This window comes from Phymastichus coffea, unplaced genomic scaffold (genome assembly GCF_024137745.1).
Source record: "Phymastichus coffea isolate CEN01 unplaced genomic scaffold, Cenicafe_Pcof_1.1 PCOF00076, whole genome shotgun sequence".
Classification (NCBI taxonomy): Eukaryota; Metazoa; Arthropoda; class Insecta; order Hymenoptera; family Eulophidae; genus Phymastichus; species Phymastichus coffea.
In genome coordinates, this window is record NW_026706887.1 from 287055 (window position 1) to 301137 (window position 14083).

General features: G+C 38.5%; 1 protein-coding gene across 1 annotated transcript; it reads left to right on the plus strand.

Annotated features, from left to right (window-relative positions):
* Window positions 1–11732: 11732 nt before the first annotated feature.
* On the plus strand, window positions 11733–13740 carry LOC131668298 (uncharacterized). Its single transcript, XM_058942353.1, has 5 exons — window positions 11733–12597; window positions 12685–12767; window positions 12848–13074; window positions 13159–13646; window positions 13697–13740. The coding sequence occupies exons 1-5, from the start codon at window positions 11733–11735 to the stop codon at window positions 13738–13740; spliced, it is 1707 nt and encodes a 568-aa protein (XP_058798336.1).
* Window positions 13741–14083: the final 343 nt, after the last annotated feature.

Consider the following 14083-nt stretch of genomic DNA (forward strand, 5'->3'; position numbering starts at 1 on the left):
GGTTTTAATCTGATTAACTCTAGGGGATTAAGAAGATTAGGAGTGAAGTCACTCACACTTAAAACTCGTCGAGTGTCACAGACACGTGACTTAAGGTGAGTTCAACTCCGTTTGATAGAAGACAACTAAGATAAATCATCTGATGTTAAGGCGAATACACGTACTATCATACGTGCTTAACGGAGCGGCGGTTTGCTCTGCATCGTGGGAATTTGTTCTTAAATAAATTTCTCATTTTTCAGATTTATCTCTCCCGTTACATGGCGCCCAACTGATATTAAGACCCGTTTAGTGCGAATAGGATTGTGCGTCGAAGGTAATCGAAGATCGTGAGCGGTACGCCCTCTGCTGGGGAAAAAACGAAATCACTTCGAATTTTTTACTTAAAAAATTGTTAAGTTGATTGTAAAAAGGGCCGAAAGCGATAATTATAAGTAGGTCGAAGTGATTTCCGGTCGTTTGAAGTAATCAGGTGTTAACCCATTTTAGACACAGTTTGGTGGATAAAGGGGGGTTGGCAGCACCTGAACGACGATAAAAGCATAGAGCGCGACCCAAGCGTGAAGTCGAAAAAATATTAGCCAGGCGGAGCAAGCAAACAACAGGCTCCGACCTTAGATAGGATATATTTATAATATTTATAGATAGTCTGCGGAGACTGCACGCGCTCATAATCTCGCGAGTTTGTGCCTTATAAAAAGGAGGCATTAAGTGTAGTGAAAAGTCGCGTGCTGGTTGGTTAGCGCCAAGCCAGCTTAGTTTAATTTTTCTTTATTGAATTTAAGATTTTGAATTCTTGTTTGGATGCGCACGAGGAATGAATCGTAGGTTAATGAATTTAATGCGTGACGTATAGGGAAAAGCCATAAAGGCACAAAAACCCTTTTATTAAAACACTCACACTCAGGATTACAAGAAAGGTACAGAAAGAAAGGGGGGGAGAAAACTTGATCGCGCAAGAACAAAGGCGCGAGGTCGCGAACGCGAAACGCCGCCACGTGAGTGGCCGAACACACACACACACTTCACACCGCACTCAACGAGCTCGCTGAAATTTCACACATTTTGCCACGTGAGTGACGAGTTTTGAGGTGCTAAGGAAGCATGGCCGTACGTGGGTACAGAAGGTTTTGGTTTCTGTACGTGAGTACAGGTGACCGTACGTGAGTACAGTCGTTTCGCGTCTTAGAGAACAAAGACAATACTTTTACCGTACGTGGGTACTCGTAAAGGTCGCGTCGGAGAACTGCTGGCGCACTCGTCGCGTCGCAGTCCACTACTAACTGTCGAGGCGGAAGCGAGCCCGCGTCTCGGCGCGGTTCGCGCGCGAGCCAACAGGTGCTGCCACCATCCACTCATACACACTTGCGCGCGCAGGCGCGAGAGTTTGTTTTATCACCCAAATGCACGATTTGCACTTAGGTAAATGTTGCGCCGTAACATGTAGTTACACTAAATAGTGTATACCCCGCTCATACCTTGGGTGATAGGAAGCGGTAGTGGTCGATTAGGCTGATAATTTCAAACCTCGACCGCATCCTACACCCGTGCGGAGGCAAGATGGCTCTGTTGTCAGCTCAGATTGACAATTGGGCATTAGAGCTGACCTCCGCACAGCGCGAAAGCTATTTGGCGGATTTAGAGCTGCGCAAGGATCCATCCAGCAGGCGGCTAGGCTTGGGAGATGGTTGCCAGGAGAGTACACCGTCACAGATTATGAAGAGACCACGCACAGTAAAGAGGTGGCGGGGCGCAGGAGGCGCACCCGACAAGCGTGGCTTGACACAGTCTGTGACGAGTTGGAAACCCACAGCGCAGACGAGAACAGTGACCATCCCCTGAGGATCATCAATAGGTGGGGAATATCCTTGACAGATATGTCAAGGTCATTCGCCTGCCCGGATGAAGACTCTGAGGGTGAAGCCAGCCGCCAAGAAGAGGATGAGCTCATCCAGAAGGCCCTACGCACCCAGGAGCAGGAGGAGGGGGAGAGGAGACGAAGCAACCCGGATCTCAGGTCGCAGGAATCCTGCACCCGGAAGGAATCTTAGGAAGAACTATCCTTGAGTGAAGCTTTCCGGGAAATAGAGTACCTGAAGGAGGGAGTCGACCGCAACCGCAAGCTGGTTGGTCGAATCATAGAAACCCTTCAGACTCTGCAGGGAATACAGGTGTGTGCGGAGCGCGAGGCACAGGTCATGCGCCTACGAATACGAAAGCTAGAAGACGCAATGCATGAGATGGCCAATGCTAGCGTTCTCCTCAGCGCGATTCGATTCAACCGCGCTCCGGACGTAATGTGGACTTTCAGGACACATTCACCTGTCACTACGATTCTGGGATTCCGGGAAGCACACCGGCTCCTCCAAGACCACTACCCAGAAGAAGGGACGTCACCCACCGGAAGCACTCCGTAGAAGAGGAGGTGAAGAGGATCCGGAAGAATATGAGAGATTCGCACCTGTTCGACAGAGGAGTCGAAGCGGATCATCTGGCACCGGTCCTCAACTATCCTCAGGGCTCTCCATAACCTGAGATGTTGGAAAAATTGTCCGCGGATGGAAATTGAGGTTTGCGGGCAGTAGGGCACAAAGCGTAGATACGTTTCTGTCAAGGTTGGAAGATCTGCGCGTGGGCGCAGGGCTAACTTGTGACGAAGTACTTTGTTCCGTATCAGAGATCCTCGAAGGTAACGCGAGGACCTGGTACAATAACAACAAGTACCAGTGGCTTAGTTATGCAGAGTTCGTCGCTGACGCCCGGGATTGGTTCGGCACTAGTACGCAACAGCAACAAAGGCTGTTGCAGGAAGCCCAGAACCGGTTACAGGGTGAGGACGAACTAGTGCGAGACTACGTGTCCAACATGGTGGCTCTTGTCAATAGACTAGAACCACCAATGCCCTTGGAGAGGTTATTAGACCTACTCCATGCAAACCTCTTTCCTAACATCCAAATTCAGCTGCGTCGGAGCGAGATGAAGTCGATACGCGAATTCAACATAAGGGCGACCGAGGTACAGAACACCTTATCTTACGGTCGTCGTCCACGTGTGTTCGCCGATCCCAACTCGACGATCTTCCCTCAGCACGCCTACCAGCCGAACAAAAGAACGGCTGGTAATAAATCCCAAACCGCTGCAATGGCTAGCGAAGGGAAGGCACGTGCGAAGAAGGAGGGAGATCCGCAGTGCGGACAGGGCGTGGAGAACTCTGCCAGGAGGCCTACCGAACAAACATCGGTATCAGCTACGCAAGCTTCCACTTCTGATAAGAAGAAGGAAGAGCGTCTGGAGGGCATCGAGCGGATGTTGCGAAAGTTGGCCAATGAGAAGCAAGGCAGCCCTCCAGAACAGCGTAACAGTCGATGGCGTGGGGGAAGGAAAAATTCTCCTTCTCCCAGGTCTCCTGGCGAGCGGCGAGAAGGTCAGAGGCGGAAGGTCAGAAGGATCGACTTCACCAAGCCTCTCCAGTGTTCCGCTTGTGGCAAACTGGGATTTAGTCGTAAATTCTGCCGAGATTGCACAACAAGGGAAACGGCAAGGAGAGCGAAGAGAAGAGGTCATCTTCGCGCCTCCAGTAGATTCGACCTCTCGCTGCAGATCGCCGATGGGAAACAGCAATTAGTCGGCGACCCAGGGATCCAAACAGGTCCTGGAAGGACATCAAGAGAGCCCGGGGCCTAGCGGTATGTTGGAGCAGAAGGCGATCGAACCTGATGCCAGCCCTCGGCAGAACAGAGGAGTGGTCATTCTGGAGGGACACATACGAGGTGTGTTTAAAAAATACCCGGAATTTTTAAATTTCGCGGGTCTGGAGAATCCGATTGTCAAAATTTTTTTTTATTGTGTTGGTATACATGCCCTTGAAGTATGATAAAATTTTCAGCTATATTTACTGTTTACTTTGTCTGCGGTAGTCGCTAAGGTTTGATGTGTTTTTATGAGCTCGGCGATTTTCGTTTTTTAAAAGAAATGGATCAAAGAATTTGTATTAAATTTTGCGTAAAAATTGAAATAAAGTGTAACAAAGTGTGTGAAATGTTACAAAAAGCCTATGGTGAGTCTGCTATGAAAAAAACAAGTGTTTACGAGTGGTATAAGCGTTTCCAAGATGGCCGCGAAGACGTTGAAGATAACGAACGCTCTGGTCGACCCAGCACGCCAACAATCGATAAAAATGTGAAAAAAGTGGAAAAAACGGTTCTGAATGATCGCCGAATCACAATTAGAGAAATTGCTGATGAAGTTGGCATATCAATTGGCTTATGTCATAACATTTTTTCAAATGTTTTGGGCATGAAACGGGTGGCAGCAAAATTTATTCCAAAACTGCTGAACTTTAACCAAAAAAACAATCGCATGAACATCGCTCAGAAGCTGTTAAACGACGTCAACGATGATCCAAGTTTGCTTGAAAGAGTCATAACTGGTGATGAAACATGGGTGTACGGTTATGATGTCAAAACCAAAGCACAATCGTCCACCTGGAAGCATTCAACGTCACCAAGAGCGAAAAAAGCACGTCAAGTTCGATCAAATGTGAAGGTTTTGCTTACAGTTTTCTTTGACTGCAGGGGCGTGGTGCATCATGAGTTCTTATCACAAGGTCGTACGGTTAATAAGGAGTATTACCTTGAAGTTATGCGACGTTTGCGTGAAGCAATCCGAAAAAAACGCCCCGATTTATGGAAAAACAATTCATGGCTTTTGCATCACGATAACGCACCTGCTCACTCGTCGTTGCTTGTTCGTAATTTTTTGGCCAAAAACAATACCGTAGTCGTGTCCCAACCTCCATATTCACCAGATATGGCTCCGTGTGACTTTTTCCTGTTCCCAAAGTTAATAAGACCCATGAAAGGACGGCGTTTTTCCTCGATTGAAGAAATAAAGGCCGAATCGCTGAGAGTGCTCAAGGACATACCAAAAAGTGAATATCAAGAGTGCTTCGAAGATTGGAAAAAACGCTGGCATAAATGTATTATATCTGGGGGAGATTACTTTGAAGGGGACCACATTGATGTAAACGAATAAATAAATATTTTTTTGGAAAAACGATAATTCTGGGTACTTTTTGAACACACCTCGTACAAATTGTGGAGGAAGGGGAAGACTCCAGGGAGAGCCTCTCCACACAAAAAGCTCCTCTGCCGATGGGATCCACGAGTTGAAGCAAGCTCACCGTCGTCGCAGCAGCGGAAGGGAAAAAGCCGCTGAAAAGCACGACGATGGAAAGCAAAGATGCGACTCGTGGATATGACCCTGAGGATGAGACCGGGTGATGGTTGCGGGTAGACATAGGTGACTTTAAAATTAGAGCACTCTATGATACGGGCGCCTTATCCACGATCATGGGTTAATTAGGGCTGAGATTGGCATCGGAGATGGGACTCGGATTGAATGTGACCAGAGCGGGCGATGCAAAGCTCGCTGATGGGCGCCCATGCCCTATAATTGGTCACGTGATGTTCCTCTTTAAAGTAGGAGGAATCACGAAGGAAATCAGAGTCGCCATTACGCCACTGCTCACAGACGACTGCTACGTAGGCGCGAACTTTATAAGAGAGTTCTGCGCAGTTTTGGATCCCGACGAGGACGAGTTAAGGCTCGATTTCATACGGCGAGTAATTCGCTGCGAATAGAGGTCACGTGGTACAGTAAATGTAGAAAAGATAGAAAACTGCGAATACTCGCTATTAGTTGGGTTTTTTTCAAGTAACAGCGAGTATTCGCTGAAAGTGAATAAAAGTGAATTGTTTATTTAACAATTTTTTTTTTTTAAATGGATTCTGGTAATGAAAATACTGTAAGTATAATTAAAAAAGTAATAATATTATATAGTACAGTGATAATTTTACATAATTTTATTAAAAACTGTTTTGATTTTAACCTAACCTTTCTAATATAGTTTATAATATGCATGTCGTTTAACTTTATCTTTTCTTTATTACCTATAGTTGTATGACTGTGGTTTATGTAATGAGACGTTATTTTATGAAGAACTGTCTCAACACAAATGCATGTTAGGACTTTGAAATATTTATTTAGATGAAGGAACAACAGTTTTTTATCCCCAAGCTCCAAGTAATCATTTTCTATTTCCTACATTGTATTAATGGTCATTATTGTTTATACTATAAAGTGAAATTTCAAATTTTTTAATCATTTATATATTTTAAACATTTTTATAGATGGGCAGATATTTTATTCATTTGATGACTTGACCACTTACAAAAATAGTTTAAAACAACAACATCAACAGCTTAAAGCCGTTCAAAGGGAAGTTGAAAGTTTTCAGCATACAAATCGAAGCAGTCAAAATCAAGTTGACAACGATCAATGTCCAGATTCAAGGAATCAAAATACATGTAAAAGTTACTCACAGAATAACTGCAATAATGGTTTGTTAGAGGAAGTTCTAATTGAGTTGGTAAAAGACCGAGCACCTATATGGAATTTTAAAGATTGCCTACCAAAAGAACGAACAAACGCAGCCAAAAATAAATTGTGGGAAGAGATAAAAGAAAATGTTAATAGTAGCACCAATGGTATGTATTTTATATTTGTTTATCATTATGTTAATGCATTTATTTTGTTTAAATTTTATAAAATTTTGTATTTAATGCATTTATTTTTTTAAATCTTATAAAATTGTATTAACAATTTTTTTAGGTCAGTACACTACTTCTTTCTTAAAGAATAAATGGAAACATTTGTATGATACTTATAAATCATACTTGGCAAAAGCGAAAACGACTAGTGGACAGTCTGCAAAATCTAAAAAACCTTGGAGATACATGGAACCGATGAATTTTTTAAAAAATACTTTCGACTTAGGAATGAAACCGTAAGTTATGTTATATGTAAAAATATATATGAATTTTTATAATAATTATTAATATTTTTGGTATTTACAGGATTGTGAGTAATTTTAGTAAAGAGAGCGGTGAAGATGCTGGTGGGTCTGACACAGAGGAACTTAATTTTAGTCAAGATGAAACTCAACATATCAGTAAGTGATAAATTAAAAAATTAATATATATTTATGTGTGTATATATATATATATATATATATATATATATATATATATCTCAATTCGCAGACGACATAGGACTATACTCTAGCAACCTAAAATCTCTGAAGAAAGCCTTACACCAAATGAAAATTAATCTTTCAAAAATAGATTTATTTCTCGCTCCCGAAAAAACTATTCTCATTCATTTTACCAATCGAAATATTCAAGCAGGAGAAACTACAATTAAAATCGATAATATCTGCATTAAATCCAGTGAATCTACTAAATTTCTTGGATTAACCTTTGATTACAAACTTTCCTTTAAAACTCAGATAAATAAAATCAGATCGCGTTGTGCCAGGGCATCTAATATAATAAAATATCTGCAAGGAATTTCGTGGGAGGCTGACCCTGTGACGCTACTAACACTTTACACTAGCTATGTAAGACCTATAATAGAATACGGAATTTCCGTATACTACCCAAAGCGTGAGGATCAACAAAAACAATTAGAAAGAATACAATACAACGCTATCGGACTCGCGTTTGGTTATCGCAAAACAACTGCCACGAAAATTCTATTAGCGGAATCTACACTTCCGTCCATTCGTGAAAGAGCTAAATTTCTTTGTAACACTTACTTAGCGAAAGTTTTGTCAAATGAAGGATTGCCTGTTAATAGAATTATCAAAAAATATCACTCACAAAACCGTAAAAGCAAAAGGAAAAGAAAGAGACTGTACGAAACTAGCATTGAGAATGTAATAGAGCTATCTAAAAATACTATAAATAAGCGAAAATATAATTTTTACCTCCATGATTATCAGACTATTATGCAACCGGTTCCTTATAAAAAATTAACTGAATGCAATCGTCATCAACATAAAAACATAGAACAATTATGCAGCAACTTAGACACTCCTAACTCTAGAATTTTCTATACCGATGGCAGTAGGAGCGAGGCGTCTCCTTCTACTGGCTCCGCGTGCGTTAACCATAAAGAAAATATTGTGATTAAAAGAAGCCTGAGTAAAAAAACTTCGGTGTTCTCCGCTGAATGTATTGCAGTGAGAGATGCACTGGATATGGCTGTCAGTGATAATCACGCCTGTAATATTATGTGCGACTCACTCAGTGTACTAGAATGTCTACAAAAACCCTTGTTAAATGTTAAAACTAACCCTTACTTATTTAAGATAAAAGCTAAATATTTTGAGTTTCAAAAAAGCAAGAACGAAAAGGGCGACATTCAAATTTACTGGATCCCCTCACATTCTGCGATACCAGGAAATGATTCTGCGGACGCACAAACGAAACACGCAGCAAGCCGTAGACCGATTGATCTTGACAAATATCCCTTCTCGGATTTGAAGGAACAATTCAAACTCATCATGAAGGCTAATATTAAATCGACACTTTTGTATAGCGACCCTGAAAAAGGAAAAAGATATTTTGAATTCTTTTATAGAGACCGTAATAAACCGTGGTTCCAAAGTAAAAGGCTATCGCGCGAACTCATTGTAACCGTAAATCGACTACGTGCAAATCACTACAACCTGAATGCATCTCTCGCTAGGGTGTCAATAATTGAAGATCCGAGCTGCCCGTGTACCTTTCCTTCGCAAGATATTGATCATATATTGTGGAACTGTCCAATATATTCTGATCAAAGGAAAGAGCTGTACGAGCAACTCTCTAAAATTGGTCTACGTTCTCCACTATGCTCGCGAGCGCTAACACAAGAACCTAACATTGCTGCGTGTTCTCGCATATTAACTTTTCTTGACAAATGCTCTCTGCATATTTAAATTTATTGTATAACTAATGTAAAAATACACCACTCTACAAAACCAATGTAAAGCACCGCAAACTCTTGTAAAATCTCACTGTAAACACATATGACACTCACTGTAAAGCGAATAAATCTGTATATGATTTGAAAGCTTTCAATAAAAAAAAAAAATATATATACATATTACTTTAAAAACATTAAGAGATATGCTAATTAATACTAATAAAACTGAAGTCTGTATTGCTTAGAGTAAACATATAGAGAATTTAAGGAGGTTCTTCAGCTCAGGGCCGAAAAATTTGGGTGCTTCAGATGGGCCTATCATATTTTCACAAATCTTGTACTATAACAGTAGAAAAGTGTCAAACTATATTAGTTATGATGTAATATTCAGGATATAATCATAAAAATCTATGCCGAACACTCAAATAAAAAATAACAAAAAAATTTTAATTTTTGTAAAATTGTAAATGTGGCAACACCGCACTTGCAAATCAAGTGCGGGGCACCACTGCGAGCCCACTACCTACTGCTATTGCGGTAGAAGCTTTGCCGAGTACAAAATAAACAAACCGTTTATATGCCGAATTAATCAAAATGTTTTATAATGTAAGACAGCAAAGAGGGAGATTGAAGGGAAAATTTGTTAAACAAAAAGTGAAAGACCGAGTGGAAAACAGTATCAAAGCCAACGTTGACGCTAAAAAACGGAAAGAAAACAGTGGTAGCAGTGGAGAGCAGTTACAGGTTAGCTTTTCGCCGAAAGCTCGAAGATATGATTCAGTATTTTTATGGTAACTGATTATTCTTAAAAACTATTTTGCAGACTGACGAGGTAGACGCTGGCGACGCAAGCAATGAAAGAAACAACAGAAATTGTGAATTTGAAAGATTGAAAGATATCAAGGTAGTATTTAATGTTTATAAGAAATTCACATGTACAAATATATTTTACATGTTATAAGTTTCAACAATTTGATGAATAAGCGTACATACATGATTATAGGATATTAAAGATGCTGCTGGCAATTGTAAATATGGTGTACAAGGAAGAAGAGTGGTTGACATAGATTTATTGGCTGAAGAGTTGTGGTGTGAAAACTGTAATGTACCTCTGTCAGTGAGATTTTTATTGAATGAAAGAAGAGCAGGACTTGCTAGCATATTCAAAATAAAATGCAGCTCTTGTGATTTCGTTTATCAAGTTAATACAAGTAGAATTAATGACTCAAAACAGTATCATGTTAATATGTTGTTAGCTGTTGGTACGGTATTGTGAATCTGAAATATAATAATTGTATTATGTATTGATTAATTTGCATATTGCCTTTTAAGGTATGTATGATGCAGGGATGGGTGAAACCCATGTAAATACTTTGCTAACTGAATTAGATATGCCACCAGTATCGCCAAGTACATTAAAGTCTTATGAAAGAATTGTAGGCAGTGCAATTGAATCAGTCGCTGACCAAAGCTGCGAAGAAGCATTAGTTGAGGAAATTGCCCTCACCAGTGATGAAAATTCCAAAGAGTATTGATTTTATTTTGATTTCTATTATTATGAAACAGGAGGTTCTCTGTACACTTTACATATTACATATTATATAAATATGTTATATAATATTTATACATTCATAAGTACTTAAAATTTGGTTTCTGGTAAAAAAATTCTAAAATCTTTATGCCTGGGTCTAGGTTTCTCAAATTTTTTAAAATAATTTGTAAAAGCATGAACCTCCTGTTTTAAGTCTATGTGAATTAATTTATTTTTGACGATTTTTAAACAAAAATAAATTGTTTAGTATACTTTTATTTATAAGAAAATACCTAGAAATAATTTGATTAGTTTAAGTAAGTTTATTTTGGAGAGAAAATTACTGTTAAAAAAAAATTCAATACAATCGCTTTACAATAATACAAGTTGTCGTGCTTATTTATTGTGCACATGGAAGTGACTGTGAGCTACTATCTACTGTTTTTGTAACTTTCTGTTTTAGTTCATTTCATCAAGCCATCATTTATTTTTAAACCTTCACTTTTTTATATCATTTCATCAGTCGTATTTTGTTCATACAATTCCATATATTTTATTCTATTCTCATACCATTTTATGTTTATTTAACACAAATCTTTTTTTCCTAATGGAAATGTTTGTGAATGCATATGCGTGTACCGTATGTCTATGTGTGTATGTTTTCAGAATTCAAAATGCCAAAGAACCTTCCTCTAATGAACCCAATTTACCTTCTCCAACATCAAGTTTGCAAAAGAAGCAAGAGCCTGGAACTTCCCCTAAAGAGAATACTACGTCGACTTCGAGTACAAAAACAAGCAAACCAAATTCAAAATGTAGCAAGCATAGATTAATCGGTGGCTTAGACACTGGTTGGCAAAGGCGCGGAACTGGACGTTCATATAACAGCTCGTCTGGTTTGTTGAATATTACGTGATGATGTTTAACAATGATATGATACTTCCCTTTTTACAATCGTATAATTTTCGTTGCATCACTGTAATTTAAAAAAAAATTATCGAGTAACTGGTGTACGAGTTCGTTCTTGTATAAAGTATTTTTCGCGATAATTAAAATTGCAGATGTTTTTAAGCATTTATCATTATTTGATTTATTAATTCTACAATGATATATAGGGTGTATTTATCGACGGTCACTATTTCAAATTCATGAGAAAATTAATATTATTCCAAACCATGATGATCTTTTATTTAGGTATAAATTTTCATTTTTTAATTTTGAGCATCCTATTTTCATAGGTCACACTTCAATGAGAGCGAGACAGTCAGGTAAAATGATAGGCCGAGCTGGACGAACCAAAAAATGTGCCAAATGTGCGCGTGGGCGAAAGCCGACAGATCACGATTGTCGTTTGAATTACAATAAAAGTTCTAAATCGATGGAAGCCGACATGGCTAAAGAACTGATAATCGACAATTCTCTTTTAAACAAATACAATGCGATGATTTCAGTACTCATTATGGATGACGATTCATCGACAACTTGTGCTTTACGTAGAGAAGCAGAAGAATTCATAGAAAAGTGGTTCGATATGAATCACGCGAAGAAAAATTTAACTAAAAAGTTGATTCCATTGAAGATGTCGCAAAAAGTACAAGACTACTTTTCCAACTGTTTCTCTATAGCAATCCAGCAAAACCGAGGTAATGCCGATGGTGTACGAGCAGCTTTATTAAGCATTGTTCCCCACGCGTTTGGAGAACACAATCAGTGTGGTAAATGGTGCAAATATTCTGAACTTGGAGAGAAATACGTACATGTAAATTTACCTCACGGAAAACCATTGGCAGATATTAATTTACGTGTTAAGCTATCTGAAATTTTTAGTAAATTTTCTAATGATGCTCACAAGTTAGCTCCTTGCGGTTCAACACAAGGCAACGAATCTTTCAACAATGTCGTTGCCAGTAAACATCCTAAAAATAGACATTATGCTGGATCTGAATCTTTTTTTGTTCGAGTAGCGGCTGCAGTATGTCAATGGAATCTTGGTACGGTTTACGTTGTACATGTAAATTTGAAATTGGGTCTACCTCCAGGTCATTTTACCATGCAATATCGACAAGCTAAAGATCAGAAACGGAAGCGAAAAGCAGTTGAAGCATCAACTATCCAGAAAAAACGAAAAAGAGTCGAGCTGAAGAGAATAAGATCTAGTAAGGATGCTGGAGCAGAGCGGAAAGAAGGCATTACGTATGAGTCTGATTGTTCCGCTGAAACTTTACCCGAATTGCTTGACAATGAAATGAAAACAAGTAATACTTTATTATTAATTCTCAGTAAAAATAATGCTTGCATTGGAAAATATACGTATTTATTAATTAGCACGTTTCCATTTATAGATAAAGTAGATTATACTACAGCAGTGTTTGTTTATTTTGATTTGGAAACAACCGGACTAAGTAAAAATGCAGAAATTACACAAGTAAAAAAAACGAAAACATGAAAATTGCAATATTATTAATTATGGGAATACTATTCGGTGGTTTTAAAATTAATTTTTAGATAGCTGCTTGCTGCGCAAATGAAAACTTCAATGCTTACATTCTTCCCTCCAGAGGCATATCAAAACGTATCACTGATGTGACAAATCTTCATATTGTCGGCGGTGAAATGTTTTTCGGTGATACATTATTAAAAACCGTTTCACTTCGAGTCGCAATGGAAGATTTTTTATCTTTTTTAGACACACAAGGTGATCAAGTTATCCTTATGGCTCATAATGGTTACAAGTATGTAATTTTTTCAAGGATTGCTAATTGTCAATGTATACACACGACATTACGTATATAAAATAGCATGTATAAACAACGCAGATTTGACTTCCCACTGATGCTGCGCAATCTATCAAGATTAAATTTGCTCGATGAGTTTAAGACTATTGTTACTGGGTTTAGTGATACTCTGAATATTTTTAGAAATATTCTACCAGAACGCAGAAAAGCAAAAAAATCCTTTTCTCAGACAACACTTGCAGTAGAATATCTAGGTCAAGAGAGTGCAGAAGGAGCTCATAATGCTCTTGCAGACGTTGACATTTTACAGAAACTCATCAGCGCCATAAAAATCGATCATCTAACTATTTATAATCACACTCAAAACATAACAGACTTTATACGCAACGAAGCGTTAAAAAACGTTCATACATCAAACAAAATATCTTTGGAATTTTTAAAAAATTGTGTTTCCACCAATATGTTATCGCGAATAGCAAAAGCGGGTATCAACCGTAGTCTAATAATTGACGTTTACAAAACTAAAGGCCCAAAAGGAATAGAGATGCTGCTTAGTGAGGACCTAAGAGGTAGACCTCGAGTGACAAAACATAAAAAAAGTATTGCGATACTGACAAAGGCAATCAGCACTTCATACAATTAACAATGATGGTTCACGATTAAACATTCATAAGTCTAACTTTTTTAAATTAGAAATTTAGACGTGATTTGTATTGTAAAACTCGAATTATTATTAGATATATATTTATACAAAATAAGTTTTCTTTGCTCATGCAAGTCAATTATAATGTGAGTAATTTCATTTATTATTCTATATTTAAATCGTACAGAAAATACCATACAAAATCGTTTGTTTTTTTTCAATGCATACTAGTCTTTAACTGTATTTATTTATTTATTCATTTAAGATCAAAGACGTTCACAGAAAAAAAATTATACCAGATATATGTACATAAGTATAAAAACAAAATGTGTTGAACGTTGAAAGTGCAAAATAAAATTTGTA

Bases quoted from the DNA above. Each gene is read 5' to 3' on its own strand.
- LOC131668298 (XM_058942353.1), top strand. From the start codon at position 11,733: ATGGCTAAAGAACTGATAATCGACAATTCTCTTTTAAACAAATACAAT. The intron at 13,075-13,158 runs GTATGTAATTTT...TAAACAACGCAG, and splicing joins ATGGCTCATAATGGTTACAA to ATTTGACTTCCCACTGATGC. The intron at 13,647-13,696 runs GTAGACCTCGAG...ATACTGACAAAG, and splicing joins GCTTAGTGAGGACCTAAGAG to GCAATCAGCACTTCATACAA.